The sequence below is a fragment of the Lolium rigidum genome, chromosome 2 (genome assembly GCF_022539505.1).
Source record: "Lolium rigidum isolate FL_2022 chromosome 2, APGP_CSIRO_Lrig_0.1, whole genome shotgun sequence".
NCBI lineage: Eukaryota > Viridiplantae > Streptophyta > Magnoliopsida > Poales > Poaceae > Lolium > Lolium rigidum.
This window is the reverse complement of record NC_061509.1, coordinates 192,063,611-192,082,976: the sequence shown is the minus strand read 5'-3', so window position 1 is coordinate 192,082,976 and position 19,366 is coordinate 192,063,611. Positions and strand designations below refer to the sequence as shown.

Below are 19,366 nucleotides of genomic sequence, written 5' to 3'. Positions count from 1 at the left end.
TCACAGTGCAACCTTTTTGTTAATGCTTCCAAGCATCCCCGGAAATCCTCGAGCTTCATTGAAAGCGAGGATTCGGGGCAGTGTCTTCGATTGTGGGTGATCTCAAGTAGATGTCCCCGAACACTGCTATCACCACCCTGTAGAACCGGTAGAAACAATCAAGAGCGATGGACTCCGCCATCCGAAGATAGTCATCGGCAAAATCACCAACAGCTCCATATGCCAGCATCCGCATAGCCACCGTTTACTTTTGGAGGGCGGAAAACCCTGCCATGCCGGTGCAATCCAACTTGCATCTGAAGTAGCAGTTGTAGTCTCGAAGGGCATACACAATTTTCAGGAAGAGCTACTAGCTCATCCTGAAACGACGCCTAAAAACAACCTCACCGTGCAATGGACTGTCGGCAAAGTAGTTGACGTAGAGCATGCAGTAGCCCTCCATTCGCTGCCTCGGCTTGCACTTCCGGTGACCTGGTGCCGACCCACCACGGTGACCAATGGCCTTCTCCGTGTACAAGACGGACAACCAAGCTAGGATCAACATGTGCTCCTCGTCTTGGGCAGCGGCTGCCATTTCTTCTTCAAAAAGCTCGGCGAACATATGCTCCTCTTCATTGTCCGAGTCCATCTCCGCCCAGGAAAATGGACGAACACCTGCCGGGCGTGGTCGATGCAAGGCGCGATGCGAGGAGTTGCCCCACGGTGGAATATAGGCAGACGAGACGAGGGACGGCAGAATATAGGCTGGTGGGAGGAGGGACGACGGAGTGCAGGCAACCAGCCGGCGGATTGGCGAGGGGTGGTGCCGGCGGTGATAGAGCTGCGAGAGGGGAGGGGGATTTGCGATGAGAAAGTGGTGGGGTTCGCGTGTTCTCTCGCTGACAGAGCGAGCCCTTTCCCATTTTTCTCTCGTTCGGAGACCCCGACCGCACCCCGGGGGGCCGGGGATGGCATGGGCTCGCCGGATGGATTAAGGGCCTATTCCGGGGGAAAACGAGGAACATGGGGCGCGGATGGGCCGAATAACACCGTCCGGATGAAAAAAAGGACTGCCGGGTCCTCGTCGGGGAGACGGTTGGAGGTGCTCTTATGTTGAGTTTGCCTTGAAGTTTCTGGGACCATTCAATATTCTGGAGAATTTTTTTGGATCGTGTGTTTGTGTAGCAAAATGGCAGCTGATATGTTGGGCACCGCTCATTTCTGAGAAGATTGGATGTTGCCGAACATGCCCAAGGTAAGTAAGAGCCTACCAACTTGAAGAGCCGTCGCAGCGCTCCCATGGCCCCGGAAGGCGACACGGATGATGGAAGGCAAGTAAGGGCATCTCCAGTGGGTTGATCCAAATTGGCGACCCAAACGGTTCATTTTTTTCCGTTTGGGTCGACACGTGAAGGTAGCAGTGGAGGAGGCGGAGCGGGCGGCGGTGGAGGAGGAGAGGAAGGCGCACTAGGCTGCCGAGCTCAACACCGCCTTGGCCCGCCGTGAGGATGACTGGCGCCAGGAGGCCCAACGCAGGGAGAACGCCGCCGGGCCGTCCTCAAGCAACCCCACCAAGAAACAACCATATGGGCTGCAGCCCTAGACAAGGACGATGTCAGTGGCGGGGAGGTGTAGACGTGTACGACCGACGTAGTAGCGGCCGTTTATTTTTAGTTTATGCGAGCCTTTTTGTATAACTGGATGTCGGTTTCTAATGAAAAATTAACTAGCATTATGTGACACTTACAGACCGGACCAACAACCGATGGCCGAACACAAGCGTTATCCGCACAACATCTGCGTCGATGCATTCATTCCCCAAATTTGGTGAACGGATGGGTCGGGCGGACAGATCGATCCGTTTGCGTTGCCTCGGCTGGAGCATGTGCGGCCTGTCCACCCGTTCGCACGGACCGAATCGGACACGCCAAAACCCGATGGGTCAGCCAGCTAGAAATGTCCCAAAGCCATCTCCAACGCGGCGACCCATCCCGTGCCCGCGCGTCCGGATGTGTCGTGCCGGACAAAAACGCGGCCCAATGCCGTGACGCATCCCAAAAGCGGATGATCGCGGTGTCCGGGACGATCCAAACCCGGCCCAAATCTAGGCCAGGTTTGCGTGGTCGTGGATGGCGCGCGACATCCTCCCACGTCCGTCTGGTCGCCTCCCAGGCCCACCTGTCGGCGCTCGAGTCCTATTAAATTTGGACTGGGAGGCGGATTGTCCCTATCTAGTGCCCACTCCCACTCCACTCCCCATGCACGCTCGCTCGGTCGAGCTTCCGCGCTGACATGGTCTTGAAGCACGAGTTCGAGTCATCCGCGAATGACCACGAGGCCAACAGCAGCCGGCGAGCCGCGTCGGTGCCTTTCGATATGGGGCCGCCGTCGCCGATCCGCGAGCGGATCTACGTCACCGTCGTGGTGGCGCAGATCTTCTGGGAGGCCGGCGCCCCAATGCCGTGCGATGACGTGCACCTCCCCCACGGTTGGCACCTGAGCCCAGATCGGGTTCCAGTGCCGCCGATCCCGGCCACCGGCCTCGCCCGCTTGGCGGAGATCCAGTGGCGGCGCACGCAGCTGCCGGCAGACCTCCAGGAGGACCCCGCCTACAGCGACAACAATCCCTACTACGACTTGTTGTTCGAGGTGGGCACGATGTGCACTGGCGCACATGCGTCACCTCGACGACGACGAGGCCTCCCGTGTAGCCGCGCACGCCGGCGAGGAGGGCAGGCCGCCGCCCTGGCGGCCTCTACATCAACGAGCCCGCGGCTGCTGCGCCGTGGGCCACGCTAGCACCATAGGCCCAACCCGAGGAGGACGATGACCCCGAGCTGCGCGCCGCGCTCGCGGCGTCCCGCGAGGTCAACGACCTCGAGGAGCTGGCCAAATGGCCGCACCTCGCTGAGGTGATGCGCGCCTCCATGCTGGAGAAGGAGGTCAGGAAGGCCAAGGAGGACACCGACGCGTGGGCGTTCCTCGCCATGGCGCGCCGGCAGGAGGAGGCCACGCGCCAGGCCGCGCTCCGAGAGGAGGAGGAGCACCTACTCCGCCTCAAGCACGAGGCGGAGTTTGAGACCGCTGCGGCGAAGCAGCGGCAGAAGGAGGCGGCGCGGCTGGCATGCCTGCGCAGGCCGGCGAGCCCTCCAGACCCGCACTCCGCCTGGGAAAGGACGCAGTGGTCGCCCTGGCCGGAGTCCCCGGCACCCTCCGACGTGTCCATACGGAACAACGCGTCTCCACCGGGGGGCGTCGTCCTCATCAACGACGATGACGACGAGTACTACTGGGAGTAGGTGACGCGCCGGTGGCCACCGCGTCCCAAACCCTAGCCTAGTGTTTCCACTTTTTTTTAGTTAAACCATATAGCCTTTTCTTTTGCGTAAAATTTGCTCAAAATAGGGTTAAGTTTAATGAACTTTAATTTAAATTTACTTGTTTTTTTATTTTTGCCTTTTTCCGGTTTATTTGTTTTCGCTGTATTCGCGCCTTGGATGCACTGCGCGACCAAACTGACCGTCAGCCATGGCCGCATGTCCGCATGTCCGCGTGTCCGTGTAGCCACCAAACGGCTCCAACCGAATGGCCCAACACGACTGATTTGGGTCGACGGCGTTGGAGATGACCTAAGAGCATCTCCAGCCGCGTCCCCCAAAGCGTCCCCCAAAGGGATTTGGGGCGCGCCGGACAGAAAATGCGTTCCAGCCGCGTCCCCCAAAGCCCTTTTTTGTCCGGCGCGCCCCTATACGGTGTCCGGCGCCCCGAGCCCGTCCCCATCCCACAGGGGACGCACCGGGGACGCCGGACACAACGAAAAGCGAGGCGGGGAGTGGCCGGGCCGACCCGTCAGCGGCACAATTAATTTAATCCTAACCGTCGCCTACCTCGCGACGGAAGTTATTGGCGCGCAGCGACGGTGCAGTTCCCACAGAGGGCGCAGCGACGCGTCCCGTCGCGCCTAGCTCTGCGTGCCGGCGTTAATGAGCGCCACCGCTCCTCCGCCTCCCTCCGGCCTATAAAAAGGGGCGCCTCTCATCGTCCCTCTCACACACAAACCCTAGCGCCTCTCTCCCAAACCCTAGCAGCCACCATCTCTCAACAAGACTCGACGCTATGTCTGGTAGAGGCGGAGGCCGACCTCGCGGCCGCGGCCGTGGTCGTGGTCGTGGTCGTGGCCGCGGCATAGCTGAACGCTCGCCGTCGCCTCCCACGCCGTCGTCTTCATCGTCGGAGATGGACGTGGAGCCGGACGTCCTGTTCGAGTTCGTCCACGTCCTCAAGGGCGACCCGCGCGGCATCCGGAGGCTGCCGGACTCCTTCGCCGAGTACGTCGGCGGCGTACGCCCGCGCATGATGCATCCGCGGGAGCATTCGTGCGGCTACGCCGGTGGATCGTCAAGGCAATCTACGACGCGCGCGGCAAGATGTACCTCAACATCGGGCCGGGAGAAGTTCGCGCGTCACCACGGCCTCGAGCCGGCTTCATCCTCGTGTTCTCCTACTTCGGCAACGGGGACATGAGCGTCAAGGTCTTCGACGAGAGGCGCCGCCTCCGGGACTACCACGGCGACAGGGGACTCCCACGACGACGAGCACCGACGGGGAGGACGACCGAGTGTTGTTTCTTCGCGGCGAATACGTGCACGGAGGTTTACTGCACTGTTCGCCTCATCGGTAGAACCAACAAGGGCACCATCCTCCCGTCTGGATTTTCCAGGTTTAGGTGACTCGGGTGTGCCCTCGAGTGTTCTTTCTTAGCAGCGAACACAGGAAACCTTCGATGCACGGCCTAGTTAGGTTTAGTTTCTTTGCAATATTTTATATTTGTGTCCACCATGGTTCAAACTATGTATTAGTTTGTGGAAAACCATGTTCCAAACTATGTCTTCGTGTAAACCACGTTCCCAATTATGTATTAGTTTGTGAAAATTGAAATAAAAATACCAAGAAAAATTATTTTAAATGTTTGGGGGCAGCGTTTGGGGGACGCGGCTGAGGAGCGACGTCCCCCAAACGCGACACGAACAAAACACGTCCCCCAAACGCTCGATCCGGCGCGGTTTGGGGGACGGTTTGGGGGACGCGACTGGAGATGCTCTAAGAGCGGTGGATGCGTCAGTCGCGGTGCGTCCGTAGCTACGGACCGGTGCCTATCCGTGTGAGGTGTCCACCCAGGCTCAGCCCCAGTCGTTGATCCCAAGCTGAAGAAACAACAGCCACGGTAGGTCCTTGTCCTTGTGGGCGCACCGCGCACTGCTTGTTCCGTAGCTACCGGAGTGGCTCCCGTACCCGGAGGCAGGTTGCCCACGGTGGTCTCGGTCCCCTCCCCTCCGTCCGATGTTAATGGAGAATCCTGGATCTTGACCGTTCAAAACGCTCATTCCAGTACTAACCTCTGTTCAATGCCAAGTACCGTGCGAGTACTCCCTCTGTTTTCTACTAGTTTGGGTTCTGCCTACAACCAAAATTATACTAGTAGTGAAAAGTATCAACAACTATAACAAGTGTGAATGTTGATATTTTTTCTAAATATTTATTTAAATTTTACAAAGTTTGACTAAACCTAAATCGCGAACTAATTGTGGACGAGGGGAGTACCCTAGAACATCAATGCCATAGTCAAAATTTTGCGGAGTACCAAGAAAATATTAGTCCCTCCGATCCATAACAGTTATCAAGATTTTCAAATTCAATTTAATCTAAATTTACACTAAATCATTGATTATTACTATTGATGGGAGGGAGTAATCGTCAACGGTGGCGTACAAGGAGCCTGAGCCAATGTAATGTGCCCGCTAAGCGCTCGCTTGAATGGATTTTTGTTTTGTTTGTGTGCAACATGTCAAAAAGACAGTGCTACTCAGCTACTACCCTGTTCTCTAGATGTATCTTAATACGTAGATTTATCCGTATCTAGATAAAATTGCAGCATTTGTTTTAAAATACAAGTAATACGGTACACCCCATTCCACGTGAATGTCGAACATGCTAAGAAGTGGCCGGACCAAGTTTAGCATAAAGAACACATGCAGGTTAAGAAAATAAGCATACTTTTGTTACCTCGCTAAGTAGCACCCCATATTTTTTTTAGTATGTATTCCAAAGCACTCCTCGTCGATCTCACCATTTCCAAAAAGGCAAAGGCTCTTGGCAAAAGAAACAAAGGACAAGTAGTACTCGTAGTAGTAAAGGGTTAAAAGTAAAAGAGATACGAATTTAAAGGTGAAAAATTGTGATGCTGCTAGGTATGCCGCTTTGTAGAACGCCACCTGTGGACTGTGGTGTTAATCAATTTTGGGCAGCTGATCTCAACGAAACGAAACAAACTCTCCGACCTTACCTGCACTGCGCTCGCGACGGCAGTTCCACCGCACCCAAACGACAAAGCCAGCCCCCAGGGCTCTCCCGGCGACTCACGCCGGCCGGCTCCCCACCCTCCTCCCTGACCTCTCCGCCGTCTGCCTCCCTCGCTCCGGCCTGCCCTATCGTCCGGCGACTGAAGAAGGCGACCGAGGGCGGCGCTCTGTCTCGGTGAGTTTCTCCATTAACTTGTCACCCCAATTGCTGTCCCCCTCCTTTATACTCCATTAGTTTCTCCATCAATTCATATCTGGACCGCTAGCCCTCTTCCTGCCGCACGCCCCGGTGCATCCTGCCGCCGCTCTTGCCGCTGAGGTTACTGGGCTGAGCGGGCGGGGAAGGCAGGCAGGAGAGAGGGCAGGGCAGAGGGCGGGAGCCGTGGCCGCCGGCTTGTGACCTGAACTTGCGCTTTGGGTGCGGTCGACAGTGAGTCGACGAGGTAAGAAAAGAGCTATTTTTTACTCTCCAATCTAGTAGTATCACTTTGGTGAAATGCCAGATCGACATGGTCGTTTCCCTTGGTAAACAAATTGATCGTTAAGCCAAATAGTGTGAAGTATATGCAGATATATGACATTTTAGCATTTTATCAGTTACTGTACAATTTATTTATAGGATTGTCATATCAGCAAGTGGCATTCGTAACCCGGAAATTTCTACCGGAGACGTCACGTAACAGTATGTTTTTCACCGTTGATTCCTACTTGCTGGCATTCTACCATCTGGTATCATCAAATCCCCCTTCTGAAAAAGGGACATAAATCTGATAGGCACCGATCCATTCTTCCAAGTCACAGTCTGCTCCCTAGCCACTATCTGGTGGCATCACCGGCCTCCCTTTCCTTCTCCTCGTCACTATTATTCGCAGTTGATGCTCGCTGAGTCGCATATGTGAAACTCTGGCCCTTGGGTCGCTGCAGATAATCTGTAATTGACGGGTTTACGACACCATCCCGAACACACCTTCCACCTCCTGCCATGGTAGGGTTGACGCTTGAAGACGAGAAACTCAAGAGGTTGGCAGAATTTGTTGGTGACCATAGGGTACATCATCTTGATACAATTTCTTTTGTAAACAAAGTGTTTCTACGTCAATGCAATATATATTCTACTGAATCCGGACTTCTGTCTACTATACTGCATTGCTACATGCTTATGGTTCCTGGAGTGTGGAGTGGGGGACCAAAAGAAAACATTTAGGTGATTCCTCTGTGTAAGTTTAGTGACTAGCTATCGCGGCAACTGATGCTGAGCAGTCCCTAAACGAGATCCTGGGAACAATGAAAAGCTATAGCAAGTCATAGAATACTGTAATACTGCATCGTTATGAACTTTGTTTCATGTATGTATAATTGTATATATGAAAATGCTAATCCCTTACTAAGTTAATTCATTTGTTCCAAAATTTCATGACATTTATGACTCTTTGACATGGGTGTATAGATGTACACCCACTATTTCTAGAAGAGAGTTAATCTTGTACTTAATTTGTACTACCTCCATCCCAAATCTTAAGGCTTATATTATTTTTAGGAAGTCAAACTATGTCAAATTTACCTAGTTTTTACGGAAAACCAGTAACATGCAAAATACAAAATCAATATCATTAGATAGATAATAAAATATTTTTTCATATGGTATCTACAAAATATCATATTTGTTGATAGATTCTTCTAAAAGTTTGGTCAAACTTACTTGGTTTAACTTTTCAAAAAAATAAAGCCTTAAGCTTTGGGATGGAGGTAGTAGAACGCCAAGTTTCAAACTCTGTACACCTGACCCAAAAATCCTGCAACTGCCCCTGCTCTCGGTGGCGGAGCCAAGGCCCGGCATGCCCGGGCAGCTGCCGAGGCTAAGCTGGTGAATTTCCTTAAGTATTACCAAAAAGTGAAGCTTTAAGATAGAATTTGTACGGGGCAAAGCACCCAGCAAAGCAAGTTCACTTAGACTTTGCCCAGGCTGTAACGATGAGCTGCTTGCACCACTGCCTGCTCTTTGACCTCCAGTGCAAGAATTTGACTGTAATTTCAAACCATTATATGTCATAAAAATAAAAAAGTGCGTAATACGTAATACAAATCTAAGGACATAAATTTCATAGTCATTCTTTGTACTTTACAACCAATGAACAATGTTTCAAAAGGTTTACTGTACGCATCCATGGCGGCATATCAGAGGTAGTACTGCATTTTTAGCTTTCACTGTTTGTCCTGCTAATGCCGAATTTCCGTGTTGTATCTGCTTATTCGTTTAGCCCATAGTGTTGTATGGTCTGCTTCCCTTTTGTTAACAAAATACTTTTCTTGTTGAGGGAACTATCTTGGACCCATATGCGCATGTGTTTTGGTAGATTTGAATATTCTCTTTCTGTACTGGTAATGGAAGCCATGGTGCTGACAAGTCACAACATTGTCATACATGTAGGTCAAGTTGCTGCATCTGTTCACTTGGCTGAAGAAACTGGTTATCCTTAGGAGTTAGGATGAAGTCTAAGAATTATAGGGGCATACAGAAGGCAGGAAGAGTAGATCATCTCCAAGGTGGAGGACCAAACTGGGTTCTTGTTGCCGGAGGAGTTTTGCTAAGCACTCTTTCCATCAAACTTGGATGCAAATTAAAGCAAATGTTCGATACAAAGCAGCACAATAGCTCTCCCAAAGGTCTAATGCTCCTCTTTGCAATCGTAACTTTTATCCCATTTTCGTATTCTTTATATGCTTTCTGCTTACTGTGCAATACTGCAGTCGAAAGAAGACCTGGAGGATGCGAATCGCACTCAAACCTCTGCCGGTTTCGTGGCCAAACTAGCTGCTACTCTTGTATTTCAGGTGCTTCTTCTGTAACTTAGTATATTCTGTTGCCTATATCTCATTTCCACTGAACCTTTTAGTCTGTACTGTTTGGATCCTTTTAGCCCTCATAAGTTTAGAGTTAGCTACAATTTCCGTAATGATGTTCGTAAGATTCTGAAAATAGCATTTCTGCAAGCCTGTATCATAGAAATTCTGCATAATCGACACGAGGCAAAACTTCCCTACTCTGGCCAATGTACGAGAAGCATATGCATGATGATGTTCACAACCTGGCATTGCTGCCCACCAAACTCATCCAAGACATACTTCCTTCAACAAGGCTTCGCTTGTCCATTGGGAACTAAATCTGGAAATGGTTTTGGATTACCTGGGTAAAATGGTTTGGTTTCTTGTTGTGTACTTAATTGGTATGGGTTTTTATGGGCCTAGAGTGTTGATAATTTGGTTTAGTTTGTTATAGAGGAAAGAGTTGGGTACGGCTTGGTGTGGGCTTATTCAGTTTGGTCCGTACTAGCCATGGTCTAGAACCAACCTTGGATTGTTTCGTTGCGTCCGAACGGTGAAAGAGAGATCCCGCAACTCTGAGGAGAAGCAGCCGCCAGACAGAGTGGACACTGCTGGTCTGCCGCAGCACTTTGCCCTTCGGCGCTGCCGCCGCACCAACGCCCTCATGAGCAGGGAACGGCAGCAGCCCTGCTCGACGACAGAGTCACCGTCTGTTGCTTTGGTTGTCGCCACTGCGGTGGGCTCTGTCGTTCCACACATGGCGCATGGGAACATTCATGGACCGGCGATTGGGAAGAAATGCATGGTAAGAGTTGAGGTTTAGTCCTCGTTCGTACAAATCCAGCCCCAGCTCCATCACAGCCTTCTGAGGGAGCTCTCAGAGTCGAACCGCAAGCTGCAGAACAGGCACAGGAGGCCGCTGCCACCTCATCCTTGATGTCCGACTCCCTGTCGTCCCACCCCTACTCGCCCTCATCACTGTCCTCGTAGTCGACGTGCGGAAGAGATGGAGCCCACGTGCTTGGGTCGCCATGGTGAGAGCATCTCCACCGGCGCCCCCCCAAATAGTTGCCGGCAGAGGCGCCGGCACCTCCGTATGGGGACGCCGGCACTGCATCCTCTATTTGGGGGAGCTGTTCCCACACCGGCGCCCCCAAACCGGCGGCCCCGATAGATGTTTTGAATTAAAATCACAAATAAAAGCATAGAAAATCGAATAAAGAGAAGAAACATTCCATTCCACAAACTAATACATAATTGGGAACGTGGTTTACACGAAGATATAGTTTGGAACATGGTTTTCCACAAACTAATACATAGTTTGAAGAAACATTCCATTCCACAAACTAATACATAATTGGTTCCATTCCACAAACTAATACATAATTGGGAACGTGGTTTACACGAAGATATAGTTTGGAACATGGTTTTCCACAAACTAATACATAGTTTGAACCATGGTTGTCACAAATATAAAACATTGCAAAATAACTAAACCTAACTAGGCCGGTCATCGCAGGTTTCGTGTGTTCGCTGCCAAGAAAGAACACTCGAGGGCACACCCAGTCACCCAAACTGAAAAATCCAGCTGGAGGAAGAACATCCAAAAACATGCGTGCCGATATTCGCTGCGAAGAAACAACACTTGTCGTCCTCCTCGGCGTTGTCACCGTGGTAGTGGCGGCGGCAGCGCGTCTCGTCGACCTTGACGCTCATGTCCCCGTCGCCAAGGTAGGAGAACATGAGCACGAAGCCGGCTTCGAGGTGGTGGTAGCGCACGAACTTCTCCCGGCCGATGTGGAGGTACATCTTGCCGCGCGCGTCGTAGATCACGTCCACGATCCACCGGCAGCAGCCGCATGCAGCCTCCCGCAGATGCAGCGAGCCTAGCTCGTCGCTGGCGACGAAATCGGCGAACGTGTCCGGCAGCCTCTGGATGGCGTGCGGGTCGCCCTTGAGGACGACGACGAACTCGAACACCACCGGCCGCTCCTCCTCTTGTAGATCCGACGATGAAGACGACTGCGTCGCAGGCGACGGCGAGCGTGCAGCTCTACCACGGCCGCGACCTCGGCCTCGACCAGACATGGCGTCGTCTCTTCAGATGGTAGCGGCTAGGATTGGGGAGAGAGGCGCTAGGGTTTGTGTGTGAGAGGGACGATGAGAGGCGGCCCTTTTTATAGGTCGGAGGGAGGCGGGGAAGCGGTGGCTCTCATTAACACCAGCATGAAGAGCAAGGCGCGCGCGACGGGACAGTTCGCTGCGCGTCTGCGGAAACTGCACCGCCGCTGCGCTCCAATAACTCCCGTCGCGATGTAGGTGACGGTTAGGTTAAAATTGAATGAGCCGCTGACGCGTCGGCCCCGCCACTCCCCGCTGGCGTCGACTTTCGGGATGTGTGGCTGACAGGCGGCTCCCACGCCCAAAATTTTCAGCCTCGCGAGGCGCCGGCGCGCCCGATTCGCACCCTTGGCGAAGGGGCCAGCACGGGGTTGCCGGCGATTCTATTGGGCTCGAAAACTAGCCGGCGTCGTTTGGGGCGCGCCGGTGGAGATGCTCTGAATTTCATCTTTGTGGACAAACAAGCAGCATCACACTTGGTTAAGCTGTCAGGTTGTCAGGTAATATGAACAGGCACATGCAACACCAGTGGGTAAATGGTCTCAACCCACAACCTAAAACCACGGGTTCTGCCATTAGTTTAGTTCAGTCCAGGTGGATATTACTTGTAGTTTAGTTTGGGTTGGGTGGCAATACCAAGGTTTAAAATACCACGCTATTTCTCCGCTAATAGTGCGCTATAGCATATCTAGAGGTTCCACGCTAAATTTTAGTAATTTTGCTCGCTGTGGCGCTATTTGCGAAATAGCATGCTATATCGCGCTAAAACTTCGTGGCGTTAGCGCACTATTTTGTTCAGACAAGTTGCTTTCACTTTTTCGTGGTGATGAATTGCAATCTGTTGGTTCCACTTCTAAATCAGAAGATAATATCGCTAATGCTAATAATTTTTAATAAATAATTTATACTATATTGTTGCCTTCTGAAATGTTGATGTTAGCCTTCTAAAATATTTGAGATCTATTTTTATATGTGGTTATGTATGTATGATTCAGTCACTTTTGGATTATATATCTATTCGTTCTAATAAAATTATTTATTTTTAGGCTATATTTAGTATTATTTTGAAAAAACTATTTGAAATATACCACACTATTAGCATGATATAGCGTCCATAACGTTTGAAGGAGGCTGTCGCTTTCATTTAGCACGCTATTTTAAACCTTGGGCAATACACATTTCGGTGGAGGGATAGTATGGTTAGGTTTTATTCAACTATCTTGATTATAATCATTGGCATTTCCCCTTTATTCTTGGCCAAATGGCTTCAATTCATGGCATTCATGTAAGCAACAAATCATACGTTATATATGTAAACAGTCGTTCATCCACACAATCAGATTGTTTACTGGCAAGTCAATAAATCTAACTGTCGTTCAAATACACCGTTTATACCACACAAGGCAGCCATTAGTTACAACTCTTGAATGTTTGTTTATGTATGAGTCCATTAGTTGCAAAATGTATAAGCCTCTTGGGTTAGCAAAGATATATTACACTTTTACAGCACACCATTACCAGTTGTTAGATCAGATTAAGGGTGCTAGAATTCTAGCTTAGTTGGCAATGATATGCACAATTGGAACAAGCAATTTCTTGTTCTTGAAACACAAGAGAGAGCAATGTTGAGTAGCATTGACTTTTTCCTATGAACTTATGGCTTTTAAATTTGTCAAGAGTGAGCAGCTTAGCTTCTGATGTGGAACAAACAGAAAATCCACATATCCAGTTCCTAGGCCAGAGTTAGGTTGCGACTTGTGACTTCACAAAATCATTCTGCTATAACCACTAACCAGCCAAACAGTCTAAGAATATTTGATTTACTTGAAGTACAGCTTAGAGCATGCTAGACAGACTGAGCATTCTGGTATCTTGTCCACGAGTTACTGTAAAGCTGCTGTTCTTTGTCTTGCTCAGTCTTGCAAATGACACACATTTAGTGTGACTGGATAGTTGCGTTGCTTTTTTTTTCGAGAATACGCCCTGGAAGGTGTATCAATCATATAGAAGGGATGCCAAAAGGCATGTACAACGCCAAAGATGGTTGTTCACGCTGCCCACAAGAGGTGGCAGCTCCTTCCAAACACCCTAGCCCACTAACAAGAGGTGACACACATTTAGTGGGACTGGATGGTTGCGTTGCTAACTTTGGATGATTCATACAAGTATTATTATATTTATGATTGTCGCAGGCTCACACCCCTATTAGCTGTTAAGTACTGGGATCTGCAAATATAGTTATTCTGATGACATTAATTTATTAGTATTATAATGGCAATTGACATGAGTTCAACATTTAGAGACACAGCGATGTCATCTTCCTCATTCTTGGCTTTTTTCCTTCAACTTTGCTGACTGAATTAATGTACCTAGAGTTACCTTAATTTGGCATTTAAAACTCTGTTGGTGGTGTAACAGCTTTTCAATGCTGATTGTCGTGTGCAGGTCATTCAGATGGTAGAGTGGAAGTCAAGCATCCACCTGCAAGTCCTTTATCTAAATCAGTTGAACCCTCGCTTCCACTTGTGAAGATACCAGGGCAAGAATCAAGCAAAGACAACAGTGGCGTCATGTGGATATCATCACCTGATCGCCTTGAGGATCCCCGCAAACCATTTCAGTACTCAAACAGCTCTGGCTCTCCACGTGTTTCAGAGTCCGGATCTGACATTTATAGCAAAAGAGAAGTCATACAGAAGCTGAGGCAGCACCTCAAGAGACGCGATGAGATGATCATGGAGATGCAGGCCCAGATTGCTGACCTCAAGAACTCTCTTGCCATCCAGGAGACACAGTCCTCCAACATGCAGTCCCAGCTTGACTCTGCTAACCGAGACATGTTTGAATCCGAGCGTGAGATCCAGCACCTGAGAAAGATCATCGCGGACCATTGTGTTGCGGAAGCGCTGTCTCACGATAAGCCATTGCACGGTGGACACTGGCAGTCAGATGCTGCCAATGGGCATGCTAATGGCTATGCCACCAATGGGCACGCTAACGGCTATGCCGACAGCAGCGTCGATGACCCTGAGCTGCATTTTGTTAGCGTCGAGAAGAAGAAAGGAGAGCTGGAGAGGGTGGAGATGCTCAAGAGGGAAGTTGGTGAGCTGAAGGAGGTTATCGGAGGGAAGGACTTTCTGCTTCACAGCTACAAGGAGCAGAAGGTGGAGCTCTCCTCTCAGATCAGGGAATTGCAGCAAAAGCTCTCCTCACAGGTGCCGAACATCTTGTAGGATCTACTTGTAATGTTTGGTGGCTAAAGGAGCAGCCTATTCACCACGGGTTTCCAGGAGAACAAGTCGGTGCACAGGCCGAACGTCCTAGGGTATTTGCAGAATGTTAGGTTGATTGGTTTCTTTCTTTTCGGCCAAATTGTTAGGTTTGATTTGCTTCAGTTCTCTCCAGTTTTCGCCTCTGTTGCTTGGCACTGAAGTATTACCAAGGGTTTCTTTCTTCAGATGCTGAGCCTAGGGTAGCTCAATTGATGGCAAAGTTGATGCTCCGGACGTATGGTGCTGTACAGGGTTTTCGTTTTGCAGGCACGTCTGTGTGATGTATCCTTTCCTTTCGAGTGTGTTGACGATGTCATTTGACTTCTGCTATGGTTTGGTATTGGTACCCGTTGTGCTTACAAAAGGCTCACCACACAGATTTGATTGTTCGGTAGATCATGATTGGGCAGTAACATCACATCTGATTGACTTACCTTTTCTTTCCATGCAATGGTAGGATGTTAATCAGATAGAATCTCTGAGTGAGCTGCCTCTTGTCAAGCTAGGTACCAGATGATTAGCCCATGCAAGAATTGTAGCATCTCTTTAGTTTGTGTGATGCAAATTAGCTGGATCGTACCCATGTGCACATACATGCTCTCTCACTTTTAGTTTGGTCAAATGGCTCTCTCACATGGCGCCAGAGTGATATGTTTTTGTCCCATGTGAAAATGGACGGTTGGTCGGTCGCAAAATTCCCAAGGTTCATTTGTCAGCGCCTTTTCTTATTCTAGGAAATTTGTCTGTACGCAACGCCTGTGTATTCCTCCCCGTTCTCTTCTTCAGATACGCTTGGTTGAGGATATTCATGCTTCCTTCCATTACACATTATTGTTGTTGATTTATTCCAACATGTTAACAAGATTGCTAAACATAATGGCATCGGTGGATGTATGTTTCTTGGTTGGTTAGTGCAGATGATTGACAGTGACTGATTTGGTGATGGGAGATTTAAGTGCTGTACTTGCTTTTAAAAAGAAATCATGTCTAGTGGATCAAATCTAGCGAGCTCAACAAGCTTTGTAGTGCTACGTACGCCTTGTCCCTCGGGGCGATATTTGAGCATATAATAAGAAAGGTCAGACCATATGACCTGGCTGGTCGAAATCATTACATCTCGCTGTATATGGACCCATCAGTGCAAGCTAAACTGAAGTGGATATGCGATGTAGTATGCTGCTACGAAAGAAAAATTGAAAAAAAAAACGGGACTGAATCGTGCTGATGTCCTGGCAGAATGGAGAAGTTTCGATGCGTGCGTGGTCCTGTATGTTAACTACCTCGACGGAGGATACTATTCTTCCCTTTTGCTGTCCAATTATTAATTTGACCTCTTTGGATTCAGTTAGTTGAGAGGTCTATTCCTGGCGATCAACAAGTGTTGTGTTGTGTTGTTCGGCAGCGCGGATGAATGAAGCCCAACGGTTTTTGGGGGCAAGGCAACACCATAAACACACTGTTGCTAAAAGATGAGACACACATGACAAGATGGTCGGTGGCGCTTACTCCACTAGCTATGATGCAGGCCGCCTAACATGAAATTAGTTTTTTTACCCTAAAAAGATAATTTTTATGATTTTGCCGAATCTCAGTCGACTTCCAGATCGGTAGATTGCATTATGCCAACCATGAGTTATGTTTTTCAGTTGCACATAGGGTTTCAACCGAGAAAAATTACCCGAACTGTTGGATTACTTCGTGTTAGTCATGTGTTACAACTGTAGATTGCTTCGTGATTCATGATTCCATGACGTCATCTGAAATTTCTCAGTCGGAAGACAATTAGTCACTCCCTAAAAGAAACATCATCATCATATTTACGAACAAGAAATTCACTCTAGCTATTTCTTGCACCAAGCAATAGTATGTCCTACAACCATGATTGCTTACATTTTGAAAAAAAAAGTACTCTGTATATTTTACCTAGAATGACCTGTATTAATGTCACACTGTGATAGTCCGAACTTTTTTTTAAAGAAGAAAGCGACGGAGAAGTATCCATGTCATTTTCCAAAATTAAATTTTAAATTTGTACCCATCATGATTTTATGGGCTGTGCTTCCACTCCTCTGACCAAACTTCTTAAACCAGATTTACTCTAATATGACACACTAAACTTAATAAGAAACTTAATTTTTAGGCAAATTATATATCTCCCCCATATTACAAGATGAGACACACATGACAAGATGTGTGCCGTGACGCTTACTAGTTAGGAAGTCACGTCACCTACTAACATGAAATTAGACCTTTTCTTAATAGAAGCACAACATACATGTCCTGTCAAAATCTTCAGCAGACACACAAACAAGAACTTCACCCTACTTCTTGCACCAAGCGGCGTCACCCTATATTTTCAGGAGCTTTTTTTCCATCTTCTTTACATGCTTTTGCAATATTGGTGATAGGCCATTAATACGTGTACGTTTGCTGCATTTACCTGCATTGCACCTCTGAAGCAAAGCATGTAGTACGAACATGTACTGCCTCTATGTTATCTTGCACGCAAGCATCTTATCAAGTGAGTGAGATACCCTTCAATGTCTTTAGGTTCAAGGTCGACTTTGATTTTACTTTGCATTCTTTTTCTCTTCTGGAAAAGCTTCATTGGCTGTTGCGTTGGGCTGCAATAAATCCTTGGTCTGTAGAGGTGGTTTGGAATTTAGAGTGCTTCAATGCGGGAGAGCTGTCCTCTCCTGCGGTTTTGGTATCGCTATTTAATTTCTTCTCTCATTTGACTTCACTGTACTATCATTTCGCAATCATACCCTCCACGAAGTATGTTATTACTACCAAAGCATTCGGTGGTGTTCGCTTCAGTGACAGAATTTGCAACAATACAGCTCATTACTTTTCTAAAATTTAGTATATTTCTTCAGATTTATTTACCTCACTGGTTTGAAAACCATGGAGAGATCCATGTGAGCTCGTCTTACTATTTCACCGGACTGACGTCTCTTTGAACCAACACCCAAAATATTGTATAATAAGTTTTTTTAAATCGTTTTCTAACGATAGGTGACAACAAGATAGTGTCAAAGTACTTTGATGTTGACCCTGAATGTTTACTTACTATTTTAGAGTCCATACATCATTAAGAGTTGCTTTGTTGTCTCACCCTCATCTCTTCTGAACAAACACAATAACTACACGTGACACGATTATGAAAGAGGTAAATCGCAATTTGCATGATTTAAAAAATGCAGAATCATAATCTCATGCATATTCTAATCCCACGGGAGATTTGGCATGGACCAAATTTTGCTTGATTCAGTCACAGAAAAATCTAAAGATTCTTACAAAGAGTTCTTAGTGGATGCAAGATTTTCTATAAAGTTTGGTGCAAAGGTTTTCTTAGAGGAAATTATATGGGATCACCTCCTAAAAAAATCTAACAACCATCACATGAATAATCCTAAGGATACAAATCCTCCAAAATTCACACCAAAATCGTTTGAACCAAAGAGACTCTAACCGAAATGTAATAGAAGATTAAGAATATGCGAAGAAAATGATAAGCTAGAAAAGAGAGCACCTTTCAAGCAAGGAGGTGCAAAAACCCTTAGAGCATATCTAACAGAGCTCGTAAATCCCGCTGGAACTGAACTTTTCCGGCGGATTTACGGGTTCGGGCCGAAACGCGCGCAGATCAGCGCCCGAATACATGAGCCGGCTCGAATCGAAAGTTCGGGGGCCTGAGAAACTCACCGCACGACCCCTATTAAAAGGGTTCGTGGAGGGGAGTTCGGTTCGCAAACCCTACTCCCCTCTGCCGCCGCCAGACCCCCGCTCCGACGAGCGATTCCGGACGCTCCGACGCCGCGCCGCCGCTTCGGCCAGCTCCCCTCCGTCCGGAATGACGCGTGCAAGACACGTGGGTAGGGGAGGTGGCCGATCCGGTGCCGGAAGGTCAACTCGACGTCCGTCGGGTGCACGGGCGTCGCCGGAGCTCACCAGGCGTAGGCGCTCCAACGGCGCGTGGAAGAGGGCCGGCCGGAAGTGGCCGGAGATAATGGCGTACCTCCAAGCGCACGCGGAGGAGGCGCCGGAAGGAGAAGCGGAGGCGCCCTCCTCTGCTGGCGCTGCCCCCGCACGGCGACGACGACGACGACGCCGCCGGGACGCCTCTAGCGTGCGGGAGCACCTCCGAGGCGGCGGTCGTCGAAGTGGCGGCGGTCGTCGCCTAGGAAGACCGGCGAGCAAAAACCCTCCGCCGGCTACATTAGCGCCCCGGTGACAGTATAGTCACTCCGGGGACTAATTCTAGTATAATTTAGGTCCCTAGTTCGTAATGTACGTGCAATATGCATGTATTTTGCCTAGTATTGTACAAATTATGAACGAATTTAGCTTCATCCGATGAAATCGAGTGCAATCGCAAAATTTGGTTTCCCGCGACGTTTGATTTCATCGAGTTCGGTTCATGTTTTCGGTTTCTGTTCTACGCCATGCTAAATCCGCAAACAAATTATTTTTCGGGAAACTGAACTCGCTTTTTTCGGTTCCGACAAATAGGGGCTCTGTTAGAGTTGCTCTTACACCAACTCCGGCTAGTCTCATCAGAGATGGCAATACTATTGCCAGCGAAGATATTTTATTTCATTATTTGTTTTTTACAATTTCTTGCGAGCGTTATCTCACCGGTCCAAAGTCAAAAGCTGTAAACTCACTGCACATCCTTCTCCAGAAAAAAAGTGGCCAGTGGACAATGCAAAACTTGTGTAGTTGTACAACACAATAGACGTGATGTCAAAGTGTAGACCATGCGGCCATATTGCCGCAGTGTGAAATCCTTCAGGAAAATACAGTTCA

At 48.8% G+C, this 19,366-nt stretch overlaps 1 protein-coding gene across 1 annotated transcript; it reads left to right on the top strand.

The window, feature by feature from the left end:
- Positions 1-8,804: 8,804 nt before the first annotated feature.
- On the top strand, positions 8,805-14,546 carry LOC124687894. The gene is made up of 3 exons (XM_047221623.1): positions 8,805-9,002; positions 9,087-9,170; positions 13,728-14,546. Exons 1-3 carry the CDS (start codon positions 8,825-8,827, stop codon positions 14,513-14,515), a joined length of 1,050 nt encoding a protein of 349 aa, XP_047077579.1. The 5' UTR covers positions 8,805-8,824; the 3' UTR covers positions 14,516-14,546.
- The last annotated feature ends 4,820 nt before the right edge of the window (positions 14,547-19,366 follow it).